General features: G+C 37.6%; 1 protein-coding gene across 1 annotated transcript; it reads left to right on the top strand.

Moving 5' to 3' along the window:
• The first annotated feature begins 6,097 nt into the window (after positions 1-6,097).
• LOC112201429 (zinc transporter ZTP29) lies at positions 6,098-11,190 on the top strand. The gene is made up of 12 exons (XM_024342304.2): positions 6,098-6,396; positions 6,858-6,916; positions 7,214-7,306; positions 7,402-7,491; positions 7,619-7,700; positions 7,824-7,879; positions 8,734-8,790; positions 8,873-8,913; positions 9,611-9,678; positions 10,160-10,216; positions 10,310-10,427; positions 10,791-11,190. Exons 1-12 carry the CDS (start codon positions 6,147-6,149, stop codon positions 10,834-10,836), a joined length of 1,017 nt encoding a protein of 338 aa, XP_024198072.1. The 5' UTR covers positions 6,098-6,146; the 3' UTR covers positions 10,837-11,190.
• Positions 11,191-22,925: the final 11,735 nt, after the last annotated feature.

Raw genomic sequence — 22,925 nt, 5'->3', positions numbered from 1 at the left:
CATAGCAGACATCTGAGTTCACCAATATAACCTTTGGTTTGCAACTTAGCTCTTGTGGGAAGCAGATTTTGGCAAGCTCTCCAAAGGCATACTTGTACTTTGCCAGGCACTTTTGCTTGCCAAAGACGTTTCCATAAAACCCTAAACGGATTACCCTGAGATGAGGAAGCTAAGCTGTGCTCCAACATTGCAGCCCGTGCTATCCAATAAGCATATTTAACAGTGAATTTCCCGCTCCGTCCAACAAAGCCTATCAGGTAAAGCTCGTTGACTTAATGGGATGCATAGAATCCTTCTCGCAACGTCCTCCGAGAAGCACAAGTTTACTATGGAAGGCATCCATTGCTTGGTGTAAGGATCAATGAGGTCTGCGACTTGTGCAAAAGGACAATCAGTCGGTTTTTGCAATAGGTACTGTGGACAATCTGGGATCCATCTGTCAGTCCATATATTGACAGTTGATCCATCACCAACCCTCCATTGTGTACCAGCTTTTAAAATTGGTCTTCCTTGCAATATACTCCTCCACGAGAAAGAAGGAGCATTGCCCAATTCAGCCTCCCAGAAGCTACAATGTGGATGATATCTTGCCTTATACAATCGGGCAATTAATGAGTAGGGGTTGGTGACAAGTCTCCATGCTTGTTTAGCGAGCATTGCTAAATTATAAGCATAGATGTTCTTGAAACCCATACCTCCCTCCTCCTTAGTGAAGCAAAGTTTCTCCCAACTTCGCCAATGAATTCTCTTTTTCTCATCTGTGTCACCCCAAAAGAAGGAAGCACATAACTAATGAATGTCATCATATAAACCCTTCGGAAGTAGATAACAATTCATGGCATACAGAGGCATAGTTTGAGCCACCGGTTTAATTAAGGTCTCTTTACCAGCTGCACTAAGAATTTTCGCCTTCCAACTCACTAACTTTTTTGTGAGTTTTTCTTTTATGTACTCAAAGATAGCATTTTTGGATCTGCCTATGCGCATTGGGAGACCCAAGTATCTGTCATGCTCTTCTACACATTTGACTTCCAGTATAGTCGCAAGTTCTTCTTTCCTCGCCTGCGCCACATTATTACTAAAAACAACACTACTTTTCTCAAAATTGACCCTCTAGCCCGAAGCCTTTTCATACACATTTAACAATCTTCGAAACTGTGAGCACTCCTCATTAGTAGCTGTACCAAATAATATACTATCATCAACAAAGAAAAGATGATGCAAAGTTGGAGCCTGTGGACACATATTGAGACCCTGTAAAGCACCTTCTTGGACCGCCTTAGAAATCAAAGCCGACAAACCCTCACTACATAATATAAAGAGGTAGGGAGATAGAGGGTCTCCATGCCTAATGCCCCTAGATGGGATGATCTGATCCGAAGGCTCCCCATGAATCAAGATTGCATACTTGATTGACATGACATAAGTCATCACCATCCTAACCCACCGTGGATCAAAACCGAGCTTTAGAAGAATCGCTTGCACAAAGGACCATTCTAGGCGATCATACGCCTTACTAATATCAAGTTTGAGAGAGAAAAAACCTGTTTCTTTATGGCGAAGTTTATGCATGAAATGTGCAGCTTCTGTTGTTACCAGGGTATTATCAGAAATCAAACGTCCTAGCACATATGCACTCTGAAGAGGAGAAATAATATCATGAAACCAGATCTTCAATCTGTTTGTCACCACTTTAGAACTTATGCGGCAAATAACATTGCATAACGCAATTGGGCGGAACTGAGTTGCATCCTTCGGCTCCAAGACTTTTGGAATCAAACATAAATGGGTGAAGTTGGATTCTGGCCAGAGTTCACCTTTTTCCAACATGCTACGCACTACAATGCATACATCATGACTCACCACATCCCAATATTTCTGGAAGAAAAAGGGGGACATACCATCAGGTCTTGGGCTCTTGGATGGGTGCATTTGAAACAAGGCTTTTTTAATTTCATCATCAGAGTAGTTTTGCATTAATGCTGCATTCATGTTGTCATCAACCCTACGCGGCACAGCTTCCATCACTTCTAACAGAGCAGCATGATCACTGCCTTCAGTAGTAAAAACATTCTGGAAATAAGTATGCAGCATATGTTCAATTACTTGTGGTTCAGTTCTCCACTCACCTTGAGCATCTGTTAAGCCTTTTATGGTGTTTCGACTTTTCCTGTTGCTAGCTTTCCTGTGAAAGAAAGCAGAATTGCGGTCGCCATCCTTTAACCAGATTGTCCGGGAACGTTGCCTCCAATATTTTTCCTGATTCGTGAGTAACCAGTTGTACTTAACATGCAGAGTTTTTTGTTCTTCATGAAGCTCCGGAGAATGAGGGAGTCCCATAAGATCACGAAGCTTTTCCTGCATAATTCTCATCTCTATTTTCTGCTGGTCAAAATATGTGACATGCCATTGCATTAATTTATGTCTCGTTGCTTTAATCTTACGACTTAACTGCTGTAATGCATTCCCAGTTGTAGGGCACGACCACTGTTGCCGGATAATGCGATCACATTCCGGCATCCCCCACCAGCATTCTTCAAAACGGAAGCGGCGGACAGTTCATTTAGGCTGGACTTGATTTCCTCGGACCTCAATTAGGAGAGGGCAATGATCCGAGTCTGATGGTTCCATAACAATAACTCTGCTCAAAAGGAAGCGTTGTCTCCATTGAGGGGAGTGAAATCCCCTGTCCAGTCTCTCCTTAGTAAACCTATTATACCAAGTGTATTTGCTGCCAATAAAGCCCATGTTGAGGAAGTTGCATTGAGCCATCGTACGTCGAAACTTCAACATTGCAGTAGCCGCCCTAGGTGGTCCTCCAAATTTATCATCCTAACACATAATTTCGTTAAAATCACCAACCATAATCCATGGAAGAGAGATGGCTTGATTGGCTAGGGTTTTTATCAACTGCCAAGCATGATCCCACCCTCCTCTAGTAGCTACTCCATAAATCCCAGTAAACCTCCATTGCTCAGTACCTGGTTTACCATTGATTGCATCGATGTGATTGGCAGAGTAGGTTTGGAGATCAACATGAGTCTCATCATTCCAGAACAACGCTAACCCTTGGCCTTCATCTTCATGTGACACACAAAAACCACCCTTGAAGCCCAACCTACCTCGCAAGGAATCAATTAACCCTTTCTTAGCTAGGGTTTCTGAGAGAAAATTTTCCTTGCCTTCACTATATCAAGGAGGGCTCGTTAGGTTTCAAAGTTGACGATTCCTCGACAGTTCCACACAAGGATATTTCCTTACAACATTTGTGCCGGAAAACTCACGGCTTGGTGGCAGCGTTCAGAGAGCGGCGGCCTTAGGGTTTTTTTATCATAACAAGAACTTAGTTCACCCTAAACATTTAATACTAAACATTTATCTAATCATCTCTACCATAGAATTAGGAATTGATGCCATTAGAGTAAGCAAATTAACATCCATTGAGCAAGTCGATCGATGGCCTTTAGCAAGAAAAGTGATATCCAAAACTAGTGCCAGATGCACATTATATTTCTTTTCTTTTTTTTCCTTTTTAACAAATCAAACCTTTTGGTAGTGATCGATTCTATTATCAACATTCAAAGAAATAGGTGCAGTATTTCCCATTCTCTCTTGCTCCTATGCATTTTCAGCATATATATCTTGAACTTCATCATGCTGTTTAGCTCACTTCTTTTTTCTATTTAACATATTTTCAAATACAGCTATATAGGTGAATGTAGAGGTGGCAAACGGGCCGGCCCATTTTAAGCGGGCCTAGTTGTGCTTCGTGCCGTGCTTGGGCCGGCCCATTTATTATCGTGTCGGGCTCGTGCCGACCCATTTACTTAAACATTAAGCCCAGCCCGGCCCATGGCCCGAGCCCATATCATGTCGGGCCGTGCTCGTGCCGGATCAATAACGGGCCGTGCTCGTGCCTACCCACTATAAAGCACGATTTTAAAATCTTAATTTGAACAAATAAAAATTAATTTTATTTAACTATTTAGAAAATTAAAATAAATTAAGTTCTACAACGTTTTTCTTAATCTTAGCTTTTTAAAATTAGATTTCTAATAATTTTTTATATTCCACTATAAGAAAGAAAGAAAAAAAAACTCAAAATATTTTGTTTTTAGTATATTATTGTGAGATTAATCTTTATTAATATAATGAAGATTTAGTATCTATTATTCTTTCCTTCATTCTATAGTTGTATTATTATGAGATTAGTCTTTATTAATAAACATATATTTAATATTTAGAAAAAATACTTATGTCAAAACAAGTATATAATGTTTTGTTTCATTATTTTGACAATATAAAAGAAAACATTGGTGGAATTGTCACGAGATTTTAAATAAAAATGTCTCATATTCAAATCTCATCGTTGTAGTTATTTAATATTTTTTTTTTTTAAATGAAATTTTATGTTTGTAACAGGCCGGCCCACAATATGTCGTGCTCGGGCCGTGCCGGGCCCATTACGGGCTCGGGCTGGGCCGGGCCAATAGGCCAATATTCTTAGGCCTAGCCCGACTCGTTATTCTAACGTGCTCGGATCGTGCCGGGCCACTAACGGGCTTGGGCCGTGCCGGGCCCCTGCCGTGCTCGTGCTTAGCAGCCCGTTTGCCACCTCTAGGTGAATGTATATTATCCGCATATTTCTCGTATTTTCCGGAAGTTCACTTCTATTCAATTTCATTTTCTCGAATGTCTCAATATGTTGAAAGCTTTCAAATTATCAATATATATCACTCGTTACAATGTTCTCTTACAACCTGCCAAAAATCTCCATTCTTAATATTCACAAACAATAAACTTACAAACTGGTGTTTCTTTTGTGCGATTTAGCACCGACATACTGCTGAAAAAAAAAACACATTCTTCTCGTGCTTTTATTTCATGCGTTATATACGTAAAGAATACGATAATTTTAGCCATCAGAGACGGATGACAAATGTGTTCGTTCATTTTGAGTGCACATGATTCAATCCCTAACCAATAAATTATCTATTGCCAAATTCTTGTTCATGATCGGTTAATTAACTTTATTTAAAATGGTCCATATATAGGCCAATACATGAACTTGCTTGATTCGTCATCTCTTAATTAGCTAGCTTATTATATATGGTATTGTTAAGTGTTAATTGTTAATTATCACCTAATCCGTTGATCACTAGAAACCACAACACAGTTATATATTATCTTTCGTGTCAAGCTGGAAGTATAGGAACGATTAACTAATCAACTATAACCACTGCAGTTGTAGTAATGTTGCTTAGTGATCTAATCCACTATGAACTCGTCTTTGATAACCTCCTATGAACAATTGCAAAGTGCCTCTTATCTGGAGATAAACGATTGAGAAACTAAAGTAAATTATGTGATCGGACATGTATATGACCAGCCTTAAGTAAAACTATATTATCGGCCACTTATTATTTACTCAGACCTAAAACTTCTTTATCTTGCATCAACCTAGCCAGACATGGCAAATTACTTGGTAGTGTGAGAACTGAATAGCTTGCGTTCATGAGAAATGATCCAACACTGAGAACTTATAATTCTTACTTTAGGGAAGCATGTACTCATTTCTTATGTGCGGCTCAAATCCGGCGTTATAATTATCAGAAGATTCATCTTCAGAGTCGATACGGGTTTGATGGTTTAGATGTTGTGTGCAGATTCCTTTGCGGCGGGCGGATGGTTTTCTTGCTGGTCCACACAGATTAAGGTGGGTTTAATGAAAATGTCAACGAGTCAAACTCAAAACATTTCACTTATAAATGAGAAACTAAAATGTCAGTAAACTGTAACCTATTGAGTGTGCAACACCTTCATCTACCGAAATTAGTAACTTATCACACATTACAGATTTTCTTCCTTCATATACGTTTTAATGCACGTATATCATACATCAATACCATAAATTTTTTATTATTATGATCATTAATAAAAAATGAACCATTGTTTTGTAACTTTTTTTTTTTTTTTCTTCATCAGTTATTTTTAATGTTAGATAATTGAGGCATGATTCGTAGCGTACTTAGACTACTATATATTCCCTATGATTATACAAGCACTTATGGTGAGGTTGATGAATTGAGGATACAAAGTTAGGTATAAGATTGTAAACAAGGAAACTTTGTTGCACAATCTAACGCATGCTTGGACCACCCTTTCAAACATCTCTTTCTTCCCCTATAAAACAACCCAAATTCCCTCTCTCCCTCCCCTCTATATATATATTTAGCTCCGAGGAGTCTGCCATTTTAGTGTGTTCTCAGTCACTCTCTGTCAAACTCTTTTCAATTCTCAACCTGAGTTCTTTTGGGTGGTCAAAGCCCTCCATGGATTCTCAGGTCTTGGTGGCTCTCGCACTCTCACTTGTGGGTGGATTGAGTACTTCTCTGGGTGAGTTTATTGAACCTTATGCTTTGTTCTTCACGTACCCAATTGAGTGTTTGGAATTCCAGTTGCCCCATTTCGTTGTTCTTGTATTTGATTGGCCAAATTTGGTTCTGGGTATTTCTTACTTGCGTTTTTCTTGCTTAAAGTTGCTATCTTGGTTTGTCTCGTCGAGTTTGAGATGTATAGAAGCCTGGTATTGGTAATTTTTGCTGCTTTACTGTTTGAATTGGCTTCTAGAGTTTTGAATTTCGGGGCAAAGTTGTGAACTTTGGGGTTTAGTGGTGTAATTTGTGATGAAGGTGCTGTTGGGACATATGTCCCTTGTCTTCTAGGCCAATATTTAGCATTGTTTGTGTTTGATTTGTGGTTTTCTTTTGGCATCGAGTAGTTTCTGATGTTCAGCTAAACTTGGTTGATCAGCTTCTGTTCTGGAGTCTCAGTATTAATCTTGGAATGTGGAACAGGTGCTCTTTTCGTAATTCTCAATGAGGCTCCCAATTTGAAGATGCTTGGGCTTTTACAGGTACTCATTTCTGAAAGTTTTAGCATTTCCTGAGTTACATTAAGGCAGAAATTCTTGCTTTTGAATAGTTAAGTCATCTGGTTGTTTAAGATTTACTTTTCCCGTCAGCAAATGTTTACATGTCACCAATGTGTTTAGTCCTACTGTAAATCTCACTCCTATTGTTTAACTAATATCTGTCAAACAATTGAAGAAATATATGTGACAGTATATTGATCCGTTGGAATTGATGTACAGTCACAGGAGGTGCATAGGGCAGCAAAATCTATCTAAACCTCTAAAATATATTCTCTACAGGGTTTTGCTGCAGGTCTGATGCTAAGCATATCATTCCTTGATTTGGCTCACAATGCTATAAACTCAATAGGATTTTTAAAAGCCAACATATGGGTAAGCTCTATACACTTCAAATATTCATCTGATTTGAATTTCAGTACATGAATTGTTCAAGTTTTCTTTAAGATTTGAAATTCTTGGTGGTGCAGTTTTTTGCTGGTGTGTTATTCTTTGCCATAATTGCCAATTTTATTCCAGAACCATCACTTGCTCCTAGTTCAGATGTGAAAAGTAAAAAGGTATTGATCATCTTTTGTACTTCTAATTTAGCATTATGCAAATAGTTTTCTGTATGATTGGGGATTATACCTTTACCAGAATATTGAAGGCATGTTTGAATGACTTTGACAACATGCTTAACAACAGAAAGGCGGGGATGAAGGGGGAAAAGACACTTTGAAGAAGCATCGCCGTCAAGTATTATTCAGTGGAATTGTTACAGCAATAGGTATGACTGTTTTGGGATGGTAATCCTACCAGCAGACTGGTTTTTGAATTGAAAAATGTTTGAGCAATATGCATATTTTCTGTTGTTCCTCCCCTCTAATGATGGATTATGATGTTGTTGCAGGCATAAGTTTGCACAACTTTCCTGAAGGAATGGCAGTGTTCCTTGGATCAATGAAGGTACCCCCTGCAATTACAACATTTTTGGTGTATTGAGTTAATTCTGATTTTAATTAAATAGATGAATATGTGCTTATGTTATTTTCAATCTGATGTTGTGTGTTTGTTCTTACATAAATTATTAGTAGATGATGTGTGAAGAAAAGTCTTTTTGAATGGTCACACTTCCTTTATTCTAGATGTGCAATATTAATGCACTTTTTTGTTTTGTTTTGTATTTTGACATTGTTGAACATAAAATATGTGGTATATCTGACCATTTATTTAACTTGTAATACTAATTACACAAACCCTTTAATAGTCTTCATGACCCGAATCATATAGTTGGTGAATAAAGATGATCAAGGTCATAGTCTTCCTGTAGCTTCTAAAGAACCTCACCTTAGCCTATCTTCTGATGCTGCAATGTGCAACCTGGGAACTGTGATGAATACTACCATACTTTTCGTGTCTAAAACAAATTTAACTTAGATGCTTTCAAATCCTGGTCTATATGCTTTATTCTTCTGATGCCACTTTTTTGCATTTGTGTTATTGAAAAACTTAAAATTGCATATTTGTGGTTGATGTGATCATTATTTTAGCATGTTATCTTAAGCCATATCCTGAAAAGAGTATGCAAAAGAGATCTGTTTGGGAACTAAATATGCTTTATTCTTCTGATGCCACTTTTTTCCATTTGTGTTATTGAAAACTTAAAATTGCATATTCGTGGTTGACGTGATCATTATTTCAGCATGTTATCTTAAGCCATATCCTGAAAAGAGTATGCAAAAGAGATCTGTTTGGGAACTAAATTGCTCTGATGCTAATTGTTCATAAACAATTCGTGCTTGTTCCATATTTCTTTGTAGGGACTCCGTGTTGGTGTCAATTTGGCTTTGGCTATTGCCTTACACAATATCCCAGAGGTATATTCTCTAAATAGTTGTGATAAAAATTGTAGGCTTTAATAGTAGATTTGTGATCTAGTGACAAGTTTCTCGTTTCTAGGGAGTTGCTGTTGCACTTCCTGTCTACTTTGCAACACAGAGGTGAGAATTTATGCAGCCATCATCTGATTCAGTTTTAAATTGAGCATAAAGTATGTTTGATAAGCCGGAATACAGAAACCATATTTTTGATAAAGGTAGTGGTAGAGGTAAAAATGATGTTGGACTGTTAAAAGTGGAGTCAGTTATAGTGTCTGCGGGAGGGAAGAGGGGGGGGGGGGGGGGGGGGGGGGCGGCAGGGAGTAGTGGCAGTGATGATGGAGAAGGCAGCGGTGATATGTGGAGGTGGCGATGGCCGGTAGTTCTGTCATTGTTGTATATGGGCAGAGTTTTTGTGGTTACAGCAACCATGTCGGTGTTGGAAGGAGATGATGTTTGTGATCGTGCACGGTACCTGGTAGTAGGTAGTGTTGGGATGGAGTGATGTGGGTATTTGTGGTAATGTTGGTCATGATTTGGCAACTAGCTAGGTTAATGACATCAATTCTAGTAGTTTGAAAATTGGAATGAAATTTAGAAGCAGAGGATCTCAACAAAAGAATTTACTCATTTTTCATATACAATAGGAATATACTTTGGTGTCCATTTGTGGACATAGACTTCTAAGCTTTTTTCACTTTCCAGAGCAATAACAATGTCACAATTCTAATGTTAGGCTATATACTTTATGAATCTTTATCAATGAACGGAAAATCATTTATACATAAATTGTAAATAGTGGGTTTTCTACTTGTTCCAGCAAATGGCAGGCATTCAAATTGGCGACACTTTCTGGTTTTGCTGAACCTTTGGGTGTTATAATTGTAGGTATGTCATCTGATAAAAGAACCCTTGACAGATCTTACTTTTACAATTGTTATTGCAAATGTGGGTTTACAATAGGTAGAATTGAGGCTACTGTCCCCATTGAAATTTTGAAATTTATCGGGATATTGCTATGTTCAGAAGTTGGGTAATTTACTTAATTAGGCCCCGCCCAAATTTGAAAATAATCCAAGGTGCATCTATAATATTTACATGGTACTGTGCAAGTTATTTTCCCCAAGGTTTCATATCTGTTATCTGTCAGGTTGCAATATATGTTATTACTATGTTTTCAATGAACTTTAGTATTGGAAAGTTGTAACTACTCTTGTTGGAAAAATTGTAACAACTCTATCCAATGATTAGTCTAATTCAGCTACTCAACTTCAATATGAATTAATATTAAAAGAAAATTTGTAAGGCCTCCCTAATAAATAGAACATTTTGATTTGCTACGGGTTGATGATGTGTGCTAATGCTGCAGCCTATCTATTCCCGAGCAGCTTGAATCCAGAAATTCTTGAAGGCCTTCTAGGAGCAGGTTTGAAAAGTTGAAGTTTGTTGAATATCTCAATTAGTAAAAAGTACTTTCTGTGACAAGTTCAGTTTCCTCTGTATTATTGTTGTGGTGCAGTTGGTGGAGTGATGGCTTTTTTAACTCTGCATGAGATGCTGCCCTTGGCATTTGATTATGCAGGGCAGAAGCAAGCTATCAAGGCTGTGTTTTTGGGAATGGCTTTCATGTCTGCAAGGTAATACCGAGTCTTGACATACTATCTTATAGTTCGACTGTGTAAAACTTTCGGGATCCCATCCAAAGTTTATGTTTTTCTTTTTATTTAGTGGAATTGGAACCAAACCGATGTCTTTGCCAGATAATACCTATTCATATATATATATATATATATATATATATATATATATATATATATATATATGAATATCTCTCTCTCTCTCTCTCTCACACACACACACACACACACTAATACAACTGGCATTTATATTGATTCTAAAATTCTTGTAGACACAAATGCAAACAGGTACCAAACAGCAGTCCCCCTTTCAGAAGTTTCCTTAGTTTTGCTTATGTTACATTCTTTTTGCCTGTTTTGCAGCCTATATTTCCTTGAAATCAGCCTACCTGCGGAAATGAGCTTGTAGCTGTTTTCCACTGCTATTTTGCAGTGTTGTACATTTCTGTACTGCCATGCACGATAGTCCTCAACTGGTGCTTGTAATCGGCACCGAATAGCTTGTAATACTGATGTTCGATTTCGTTTCAGCCTAGAGGAGATTTACTGTTGCCCAAAGGTAGCAGTTTGATCATATTTAAGATCCTAGAAACATTGCAATTAAATGTAAAGTGACTGGTATATGAGACTCGATTTCTTCAATCAACTTCAGTCTCCTTTTCTTCATGCTTATTTGAATTCGATATGATGGAGCTGACAAAACAGTGTAAGCAGACTTGAGCTGACTCTGTTGAATACAATTTCTGGCACTTAACAAGAGAAATATTAAAATTGTCATCAACTACATACCTCCTCATAGCATTTAAATCCAGCCATAATTTTGAAGTTTTTGTTCCAAGTTTCCAACGCTTCTCCTTAAACCCGCAGGTTACTACACCAGCCATTTATTAATAGGGACCTGATTTCTTTGATGAACTTCCTCTCTTTTTGTCTTTCTTGTTATCTATTCCATTGAGGTGGTGATTGGCATGGGCTGGCTGTTCGGCGTGGATGTTTCTTGGTTGTTCAGCGTCCCATTTTGATCTGGCAAAGCCAATTTGCAGCGGTGATGGAGAGATGCAGAAAGGTTGAGGCTGGATTACCGTCTTTTTGGTCCCTGTTGTCAAAGGAATCGATGCTGGTCTGGCTAGGTTGACTGGTTTTGTTGGGTCAGACCCTCGTTGCCGGCCGGTTGGAGGCTTGGTGAAGCTTTGGTGCTGCGGTGGCAGCAAGGTCAAAAGAGTTGCTGAATTGTAGGGCTGTTAATTCTGACACGACCCGATAACACGACTCGAAACCCGCACGAAATAAAACGGGTTGAACCTGTACAATTAAAAAGCGGGTCAGCCATGGGTTAACCCGCACGAAATAAAACGGGTTGAACCTGTACAATTAAAAAGCGGGTCAGCCATGGGTCAACCCGCCATGACCCATTTAATAAATTGGTCGGCCACGGGTCAACCCGCCAACACGAAGTGAACCCGTATAACCCGATTATGCTATACTTCATCCTGAAATTTTAGACGTTGAGAGTATTTGATCATAGGATTAGACAATTTGAAATATTTTGCTTTATAATTATTGGATTCAATTATTTATGAATTATATATAATTATTTATATTCTTCGTCTTGTAGAGTTTTTAGTGAATTTAATCAATTTATGCATTTTTTTAGTTAAATGGGTCACATTGTTAACCCTTAAATGAGTCATTTTGTCAAACACGACACAACCTATTTATTAAATGGGTTAAGCGGGTTGGAAACAGGTAACCCGTTTAATAAATAGGTTGGGTTTGGGTTTCAATTTTTGACACGATTATTAAATGGGTTGGGTTTGAGTTTGTATCTTGTGACACGACAAATACCTTGACCCGACACGACCCATTGACAGCCCTACTGAATTGGCTGCTGGTGAACCGGCTAGGGTTTTGATCTGTTTGTCAAATTTGGGCTCGGGCCTTTTCGAGTGGTTATTGGGCTTTCCAACTCTTGTTTCATATTCGGGATCCTAGCGGTTTTTCTATTAAAAAATTGGGATCCAAGACGCTATCCGTTTTGGTACCTAATTTTTTATTTTTATTGGGACCAATACCTACAAGAAATTGCAGGGCTTATTGGTTTGAGGTTTATTTGCGAGTCTACTAATGAATTCTACAGACAAATTTTATTATCAATTTCTTATTAGTTTACTCCCCCCCTTTGCTTCACTCAATTGGTGGAGTGATATAGTGTTTAGCAGTGTCTCTAGTTCTGACAGTCCCACTAAGACAGATCACTGTGTAATATTGGTTTTTCCATATTGACTTTTTCCATATTGAATAAAGTTGGCTGACCTTCTACTCGAAAAAGTCTTGTTTTAATTCTGGTAACTCAAACAACCTTCAATTTAGCAATAATTTAGCATGTGAATACAATCTAAAATAAGATTTATTTATAAGTTACTTGTGATCTGGTGGTCAATAAAAACAAACAAAGTCTACCACTCTGCTTTCAATTTGAGAGGGTTGTGACGTACAAACAAAGAAGTATATATTCTCCTGTGAGGTATGGCATTCTCCTCTCAATTTGTGAGGAGAAGTGATTGGTTTTAGCTGGGATGAGCTTTACCACCCACATGATTTTTGAAGTATGAATTTTCAGTCACATAATTTATATACTAGACATCTAATAAAATTAGAAAATTTCTTGCTATTCATTTTAGTTTTCTCTAATATCTTAATTTTATTTTGGTTTTGGGCTCATCGATAACTAACTTTTTCTCAACAAGTTCAGAAATCCGATCATAGTTGATTTTTCCTGACATTAAAATAGAAAATTTTCATGTCCGCAAGGACAGTCAAGGTAGATGAGTGATAGATACATAATTCATACAGTTCAACATGTACATCGTTCACAATCCACAAGTAACACGTACAATCGAAAGCATAAATTAACTATGACTTTTGTATGCAAGATGCTGTGGCATGCAATGCACAACAGTGGAACAAGTAGTGGTGATTCGTTTAATTATTAAGGGGCATGGGAGATTGATTCGATGCAGAGACTCATCATAGTTCTGAATTGAAATGAATTGTCAATGGAACTGGACGGTGTTCACTGTTCAGTCTCATCGACCATCATGGTTTTCCATGGAGGAAATCATTGTAATTATCTCTCGGAAATATGCAAGTCTAATTTCGAAACAAATAAAAGCAAATTCATCTGCGCAATCTAGTCCAATCTGTACTTGAACATGGGACGAAAGTTGACCAGTCATTGTCTTCAGTACTTCTAATTGGATTTGTGAAATTAATTGATCAAGAGAAAACACGAGAGGGAGAGAGAGAGAGAGTGAAAGTAACACAGAGCTAGCAGAGAGAAGAAAAGACTAGTGTTGTCTGGTAAAATCAAGTTTTTCACAAAAGCTGTGGCATATAATAGTATCTTTGTTAGTCTGAGAAATTCTACAATGTGTTAATGTATGACATGTAAACAATTATTTTAAAGTAGTAAAATGAGTTCTCAAAATAGTAATATTAGTTTTTAAAGTGGTAACATGAGTCCTTAAAGTGATAAATTTTTTTAGTTACCACATAAGTCCTCAAACGGTAAAATAAGCCCTCAAAACAGTAAAATGAGTTCTCAAAATGATAAAAAAAATTGATGTATGAAAAATATTAACATACCATGGTTTTACTCTATTAGTCTTAAGAACCAAAGCATATTACGACTAAGGCCCAGTTTGGAATTGCTTCCTAAAGTGTTTTTGAGATCAAAAGCGCTTTTGGGATTTTAAGTGCTTTTGGGCCTAGACCAACCTGTTTGGTAAAATCCTAAAAATTAGCTTTTGGTCCATAATAGCTTCTCCCAACAGCTATTTTGAGAAGCTACAAATCGTAGCTTTTCAAAACTGCTTTTGCAGAAGGAAGATGGAAAACACGGAGCTTAAATTACTTTGATCAGACTACCCGTTTAATCTTATCTCTTCTCCAGAATTTACACTGAAACCCATCTCCCATTCTCCCTAATCTCTGTGTCACCTCCATTTTCTTCACCTCTTTCTCTTCACTCTCACTGAAATATCTTACAAGCATCATCCAGCCTCATTAAAATTCCAGAGAGCAACATTTTCCAATTTCGAAGAGGTAAAACATCTGACCCGTAATCCCAAACTCTGAAACTCAATTAGCAAAGCAGACTTAGACCCATCCCCATACTTCAAGAGCTCATCACTAGCGAATTTGAAGCCCATAAAAGCCGCCTCAAAATTCCCAAAAAAATTCAGAAGTGCACCTGTAAGATTGAAAGCCGCCTCAAAATCTCCTTTCAATTTGGAACAAAATCGATATTATCATCAAAGCGTCTCACCATGGTTAAATTTCAGAACTCATAACATAGCATAAGTCCATAATTTCAGATAGAGAAGAGAGAGAAATTGAAAAAAAAAAAAAAAAGGTAATGGATATGGGTAAATGAAATTGAGCAAAAATACGGAGTGGAGAGGTGAAGAAAAATGTAGGAAAAAAGAAAAAGAAAAAGGGGGTAATGGATATGGGTAAATGAAATTGAGCAAAAATACGGAGTGGAGAGGTGAAGAAAAAGGTAGATCAAGAGGACAAATCAACAAAATGAAGATGAAATTGGCTTTTCTTCCCTCTGCCCTAATCGTTGTGGATTAGGTGGGAATGTGGGATAATTGTTCCTCTTTTGTTTACTGTTTGGGTTTTTTTGTCTTTTTATTTTTTTTTTAACAATGTGTGGGAGGCTCCATTGCTGTTTCTCACGAGCAATGCATTTCCAAAAAAAAGAAGAAGAGGAAAATCAACAGAAAATATAAGGAAAAAGGGAAGAATTAGACGAACATAATTTATTTATTTAATTTAGTAGTATTTTCAGTATTTATGTTCCTTTTAGTAATTATAAACAGTCACAGCACTTTTCACTCACAGTTTACCAAACACTCTGCAATTGCTTTTCGTTCTCACAACATTTTCAAAAATAGTTTACCAAACACTCAGCTGCTTCTTGCCATAGCAAAATTAAAAGTGTTTTCTCTCACAGCAAAATCAGAAGTGCTTCCTCTCACAGCACAGCAATCCCAAACTGGGCCTAAAGCTGTCTAGTTGTCATTAGCTTCTAAAAAACTTAGTTTTTGATTTGGATGTGTAAAATTGAATAGAAAGGGGGATATACGCATAGTACATTAACTAAACATATTTAATGTGTGTCCATTATATGCTTTCAATTTTTCTTATCAGGAAAATATGTTGCATTAACACAGGCACCAAGCTAACTGTTTTACACAGTTCATGAAGGAATTGTCCTAAAAGGAGTAACAAAAACCCTACTTATGACAGCTACAGTACTAAAATACCATCCAACAATGGAAATCCAAAACACAAAGAAAACATAGCTGCTGAACCCAAATTGGTGAGTTCCACTCTTTCGTCTTAAATCGTGATTGCTGGGTCAACATATTGGTTGGATTCGGTTTCAGGGACATAACGATAATTGAAATAAAAAGGAGATTATGAAATGCATGTAGCCATCCTTGCAAATGTTAGGAAATTAATCCCCTGCCATACAAGTACTAGTAGTAGAGATGGAAAGAAGAAACAACCAAGCTAAGAAGACAAGTTTTAACGAGGTTCGGCCAAAATCCATGCCTACATCCTCGGAGAGCTTTTATCTTCACTGTAAGAGAATTACATAAGTATAAGATTACACCGTTGAAGCTTATACCCAAAACTCTTGTATCCAACATGATACCCCTTGTACACCCTCGATATCTCATCCTAGAAGATCCCGCTACCCCAAGAGCTATGCACGCCCTTGAACATAACTCCCCCTATCTTCTACATCTTGAACCCTTGGAGTTGCTCCTTGTCCTCTTACTTGCCTCCACACAAGCTCCATTCATTTATAGCCATTGATAGAAGCCTCTAGAGTCACTTCATCAATGCTCATTCATGAATCAACTACTCATCTCCCACATTAACTCCTTAGGAAGACTAAAAGGTCAATACATGAATTTAACCATGCATTTATTCCCAATGAATCAATTTGACCATGCATTTATATCCAATGCATGCACTTGACTAAGCACAAATTTTCCATGCATAAATTGTGACCTTGAATGTACAAACTATTAATACCATGGATTGATGCCATGCAAAAACATCTCCACTAAGGAGGGATTTGTACTAAACCTAACAGGAAGGTATCGGGTTGTAGAAAATAGCATATGGACGAAAAATGAAAAATGAAATGGGAAGAGGTGGAAATTGAAAATTAAGATTGAGGGGATTGATTTGGAGAAGATCAACTCTTAAGACATCGGCAGTTCAAATCTTTAAGAGTCGGAAACGGAGTTTTTATTGGAGTCATCGGCTCTTTACCTAATTTAATGTTTCTTTTTTGGTTTTTTGTGGAGGGCGTAAGAAAACAATTTCATACTTTTTCATTTTAGCGAACAATTTTGTAGCTTTCTTTGGTGAGAGTTTCAATTCTCATTATGCATGTACCACTATTATTATTATTTTTGGTAAAATAAGCAAGTACTATCAGGTTAACGTTTTCATTATATACAGGTGCACTTCTGTGCGTTTTTTATGCACAAAGGTTCTTAAATTCCTGATCAAATTGTAAAGTCCCTTGTCTGGTGTCATTGAAATATACTTGAGCTACATAGCTAGACAGGTATTAGCTCATAGCCTCTAGTCGACAGCACTCTAGTGCTGAATCGATCTCCAACACAGTATTGCATCTGTTATAAAATTTATGAAAGCACTAAAGTTGCAACACCTTTGGTCCTTTGCTGTTGTGAACAGTGGATGATGCTTTTATGCTTTCCATGTTCTGTCTGGAGTTTGAACCAACATCCTTGATTTTAATATCTAATTAGTTTACAGCAACTTGTTGAATCTACTTCCAACAACCGCTCACAGTTATAAAGGTGACTTTTTTTATTTTATTTATTTATTTCGAACGACAAGAAAATTAGTCAGTAATGGAGAAGTATTTTAATCTCATTCTTGACTCTCCTTATATATCAATTCTAGCAATGAGAGATAATGGAGCCCGAGGGCTAAAATAAAAACATATTCTCTGATCAATCACTAATCCAAGCTTCAGTCATTAGTTTTTCGTTCTTTCTATATCTTTTTCTTCTCTTTGTGGGTACATAGTTTTTCTTTTATATATATACATACACTAGCCTCTTGGCATGCACTCCATGCTTGTCAATTTGTTTTTATAAAACAAATTCAAAAATTAAAAATTTTAAGGAAATTAAACAAAAAGAAAAAAAAATTTGAAGGCAGTAAAATACCACCGACGGTTACAAACGTGCTTGCCAATTTTCTTTTATTAAAAAAATTTAAAAGCTGAAAATTTTAAGGAAATTAAACAAAAATAAAAAAAATTTGAAGGCAACAAATTACCACGGATAGTTACAAATGTGGGGGGTTTTTTTTTTCCTTATTTTTTGTTTGTAATTTCTTGAAAAGAAAAAACTGATTTTGTTTATTTACTATTTTAGCCTTGTAATATCATTTTCATTTTTTAAACAATTCAATCAATAAAGGACATAATAGGAGTTTCAAAAATTTAACCATCATTCCCAACAATTTGCTTTATATAATAGATACTAGACCAAAACACACACTTTGTGTGTGGGTTTAATTTTTAAAAGAAAAAAAAAACAAAATAATCATTGGAGAAACGTGGGGAGTTTTGGAATTTGTATTTTTTTTCCTCCTCTTTTGCTGTGGAACTGTGGAAGTGGGAAGTTATGGAGAGAGAATTTAAGGGGAAATAAATTAAAATTTTATTCTATTATTTTGTTTATTACGATTATGACATCCATTTATTAAAAAATATATTTAGATAATCTATGGTCTAAGGATCAAGTCGTCTTTTCACGTTCACTTTGGCTAACAAAGCCTCTTCTCTTAATAATAGTATATATATATATATATATATATTTTTTTTTTTTTTCTTTTCCTTATGCATGCCGATTACTTATTAGAATTACAAAGGTCAATGCATCCACGCTACATGGTTGAATATTCCCAATGTATCTGATTCTGATCTCTCGATCGGGACAAATAATTCGGTGGTTTATATATATATATATATATATATATATAGAGAGAGAGAGAGAGAGAGAGAGTTAACAATATTAGGGAGACAAAGTTGTCCCCTTTGTGCTGGGCAGGCCAACTTTAATGCGTAATAAAATAGAGCTAGTATGGTTATAATGATCAATAGATATCCTTAATTTCACTGAGATTTTTTTGTGCCCAAGTCACGATAAATATGCAATGATAGGTTAATAGTACTTTTTAAAGAATTAATTATAAAATACCTTTTAAATTATAATACCATTTTCATTTTCGTACTCAACTATTAAATTTTTGCATTTGCATACCTTAAGTTTCATTCTGTTAGCATTTTGATACTTTGATCACTAAATTTGCTAATACTTAAGGGCATTTCTGTCAATTTATCAAATTTTTAACTAAAATTGAAATTTTTTCATTAAACTTTGTAATTAAAATTAAATTTTTTTCATTGGAATTATTTCTTGTGTTGCTCAAATCCGAGAACATTTGTTCATCATTAATGGATACTAAGACCAATGGGTAGTGTGATTGAATTGTTTCTTATTGACTTCTAATTTATTTAATTATTTTAGTTTTGGTCCTTTTTTTTTTATTTTGTTTTGCTTAATATCTTTATTCCAAAAATATATATACGAATTCTTCTAGTCATCTTTCATCCATAAAAATATATGTTTCAAAACTTGTAATTTTAGTGTTTGTTGAATATTTTGACAAACTACTAATATTTGATAATTTTGAAAAAAAAAAAACTTATTTTGCTAAATTAAATGTGAAAATCATAAATTCATTGCAGTGAGGAAATGCCATAGAATCCTAACGTTGTTAATAGTCAAGGTATCAAAACGTTAACCGAAAGAAACTTATGGTGTGCAAATGCAAAAAATTGATAGTGTTGAGAATATATACGTCCCACATGGGAAAAATGGGACCTTGCCTATGGGTTTATAAGGGTTTGTTCTAGACCGATCTTCGTCTCTTTCGAGACCGATCTTCGTCAATTATTCAGCAACCAAGACCGGCAGCCTTCAATTCAGACCGCCGGCTCTTTCAATCCAGTCCGGCCTCTTCAGAATCAACTTGTGCCGTCAACCTGCGTCGTTCAACCCAGACCGGTCGGTTTCCAGATTGCCCACGATCCTCGCTCAACCACAGCAGCGTCGATCAGCCGCATCGTTCGACCCACATCAGCCGGTCCACAGCAGCGTCGCTCAGCCGCGTCGTTCGCTCAACCACAGCAGCGTCGTTCGGTCCACATCAGCGTCGCTCACTTAGGGAGGTTCCAGATCGATCGATTACAGCCCAGATCGCCCAAACTCGGGACGATTCCAGATCGATCTCAGTTGCTGAATTCCGTAACTCAGTGAGTTAATCCACCCCAACTCGGTCAACTTGGTGAGTCGCCTCAACTTGGTCAACTCGGTGAGTCAACCCGCCTTAACTCGGTCAACACAGTCAACCGAACTCAGTCAATTCATTCAGATTAGTCAACTAGGTTCCAAAAAAAAAAAAAAAAAAACTGTTACTATTTGAAGACATCTATTAGTCTTATTTCCGCTGCGTACTTTGGGATTTGTATATTTTTTCTATTATTATTGCAATGGGTGGTGATGACAGTGAAGGTCAGGGTTCTAAAGCCAATGAGGTTCAGAAAGTTGAGGTCTCTGTTAAGAGCTCAGAAGGTGGTTCTTTTGGAGGTACCAAACTCACTGGTACCAACTTCCGAACATGGAAGAAGATTATGTCCGTTTATCTTCGTGGGATACACAAGATGGGACATGTGACAGGAACAATCAAGGTTCCTCGTGAAGATGACGTAGAGGCCTATGCTAAGTGGGAAGATGATGATGGGTTAGTAATGTCTATTTTATTTAGAGCCATGACTGATGATGTGCTACAGATGGTAGAGGAATGTGAAACTGCTGAGGCAATATGGAAGACGTTGGGAGATCTCTATACAAATGAGTCTGATTTTATACAGGTTCATGAACTGATGTGCAAAGCTGCAGGAATGCAACAGAATGGGCAACCAGTGTCAGTATTTTTTACCAAGCTGAAGAATGTATGGGCTGAAATTGATCAGAAGCGTCCTTGCAAGATCAAGAATCAGGAAGATCTTGTGTGGTACCAGAAGGAGAAGGAGCTAGAAAGGGTTCATGTCTTCCTAAGAGGGCTTAATGAGAAGCATAGCAGTGCCAAGGGAGAATTGCTCAGAATGACAGACCCTCCTAGTTTGAACACAGCTTTTACATACATCCGCAAGGATGAGTCTCAGCAGGAAAGTGTCAAACATGCACAGGTTGAAGTATCTAGCCTAGCCATTCAGGCCAAGTCACCTGCACCTTTCCTCCAGCAACAGAGTTCAGCCCCACCTCATCAGCAAGGTTTCCCGCAAGGCTTCACCAACCGTCCTCGTCCTCAATGCTCTTATTGCAACGATCTTGGGCATGTTCGGGAGACTTGTTGGAAGTTGAACCCACACCTTAAACCTAAAAAACAAGGTTATCGCCTTAAGGGGAAAGCAGCTGCAGTTCACTTGGTCCAAGAACCGGATTTCTATGGAGTGGCTGGCCAAGATCATCATACAGCAAGTGGAGCTACCCCTACAGCCTCTATAGCTGGTCGAGGTAAAATTGGTATGGCTTTACAGATTTCTAACTTTGTTGGTTCTGATACATGGATTATTGATTCTAGTGCCTCCGATCATATGACTTATGACAAATCATATTTTACTGAATTGTCTTCCTCATCAGTGTCCTACGTCACCAATGCCAATGGTGAGGCTTTTCCTGTGTTAGGGTCAGGGTCAGTGCGTATTACTCCCACTTTAGAACTTCATAATGTGTTATATGTGCCTGACTTATCTCATCACTTGATCTCTGTCCCACAATTGAACACTGAGTCTAAATGCTCTGTAACCTTTTATCCTATGTATGTGATTTTTCAGGATCTTCTCACCAGGGAGATAGTTGGTCAGGGGTATCTGAGGGGCAGGTTGTTCCATCTAGATCAGACATACGCAGGAGAGAAACCAGGAGCACAGTCCCGAGCCGCTTTGACTTCGACTTCTGATAAGCTAAGTGAGATTTGGTTGTGGCATCGCCGCTTAGGGCATCCATCTTTTAGTCTTATGAAGAAAACCATGCCTACTCTGTTTATTGGTGTGGATGAGTCAATTTTACATTGTGAAACATGTGTGTTGGCCAAGAGTCATCGTGCTACTTATTCTCCTAGTCTTTCTAATAAAAGTGTTCTTTCTTTTGAGTTGATTCATTCTGATGTTTGGGGACCTTCTCGAGAGCCTACTGTATCGGGTATGCGATATTTTGTGTTGTTTATTGATGATTGTACAAGATTGTCATGGGTTGCTCTTCTTAAAACCAAAGATGAAGTCTTTTCCGCTTTTCAGACCTTTCGTAATCTTGTTCAAACACAATATCATAGCACCATTAAAGTCCTTCGTTCTGACAATGGGGGGGAGTATGTTAATCATGTGTTCCAAGAGTTTTTTCAAATCCATGGGATTGTTCACCAAACCACGTGCCCACAAACACCATAACAGAATGGAGTGTCCGAACGGAAAAACCGTCATTTACTTGATATGGCTCGTGCCCTTCTTTTTAGTGCTCATATGCCTAAGTATCTTTGGGGCGATGCTATACATGCTTCCTCTCATCTTATCAATCGTCTTCCATCCAGTGTCCTTCAGGGCAAAATTCCATTTGAGGTTCTCGCCTCTCATGTCTCCTTACCATCATTTCACAATCTTCCAGCTCGTGTTTTTGGTTGTGTTGCCTTTGTTCATGTACCCAAAAATCAGAGGTCTAAGTTGGATGCCCGGGCCCTTAAGTGTGTGTTTGTTGGCTACGGCGGTCATCAGAAGGGGTACAAGTGCTATCATCCACCCACCAGAAAGTATTATGTCACTATGGATGTTACTTTCTTTGAAGACATGAGTTATTTCTCCTCTTCAGATACAGCTCTTCAGGGGGAGAATTCATATTTTGAAGAGCTATATCATAGAGAGGGGGAGGAATCAGAGGGAGAAGGAGAAGCCACACAACCAGGAGGTATTGCGGATCCAGTTGAAACTATTAGCTCGCCGCCTCCAGCAGCAGTAGCACCAGTTCCCATCACTCAAAATGAGGTTGAAGACACAAATGCCCCTCCTGCCATCGCTTCTACCCCTGACTCACAGCTTCCTGGTACTGAAGATCACCCATTTGAGGTATGTCCATCCACTGATACTAGTAGTAGTGAGTCTAATGTTGAGCAATATGTGTTACCACCTAGGACCACTCGAGGTCAATCAGCCAAAAGATATGAACCTACTCTTACTGCCAAATCAACATATCCAGTAGCCAACTATATGTCCACTAGGAGGTTGTCTAAGTCATATGAATCATTTGTGAATCA

This window comes from Rosa chinensis, chromosome 5 (assembly GCF_002994745.2).
Source record: "Rosa chinensis cultivar Old Blush chromosome 5, RchiOBHm-V2, whole genome shotgun sequence".
In the NCBI taxonomy this organism is placed as follows: Eukaryota; Viridiplantae; Streptophyta; class Magnoliopsida; order Rosales; family Rosaceae; genus Rosa; species Rosa chinensis.
The sequence above is the reverse complement of the archived record's forward strand: the minus strand, read 5'-3'. Positions and strand labels throughout refer to the sequence as shown.

What these genes read in the sequence shown, in the direction of transcription:
- LOC112201429 (XM_024342304.2), top strand. Translation starts at nt 6,147, where the DNA reads ATGCTTGGACCACCCTTTCAAACATCTCTTTCTTCCCCTATAAAACAA. An exon ending in GTCTACTTTGCAACACAGAG is followed by an intron (nt 8,914 to 9,610) that starts GTGAGAATTTAT and finishes TACTTGTTCCAG; the next exon opens with CAAATGGCAGGCATTCAAAT. An exon ending in TTTGGGTGTTATAATTGTAG is followed by an intron (nt 9,679 to 10,159) that starts GTATGTCATCTG and finishes CTAATGCTGCAG; the next exon opens with CCTATCTATTCCCGAGCAGC.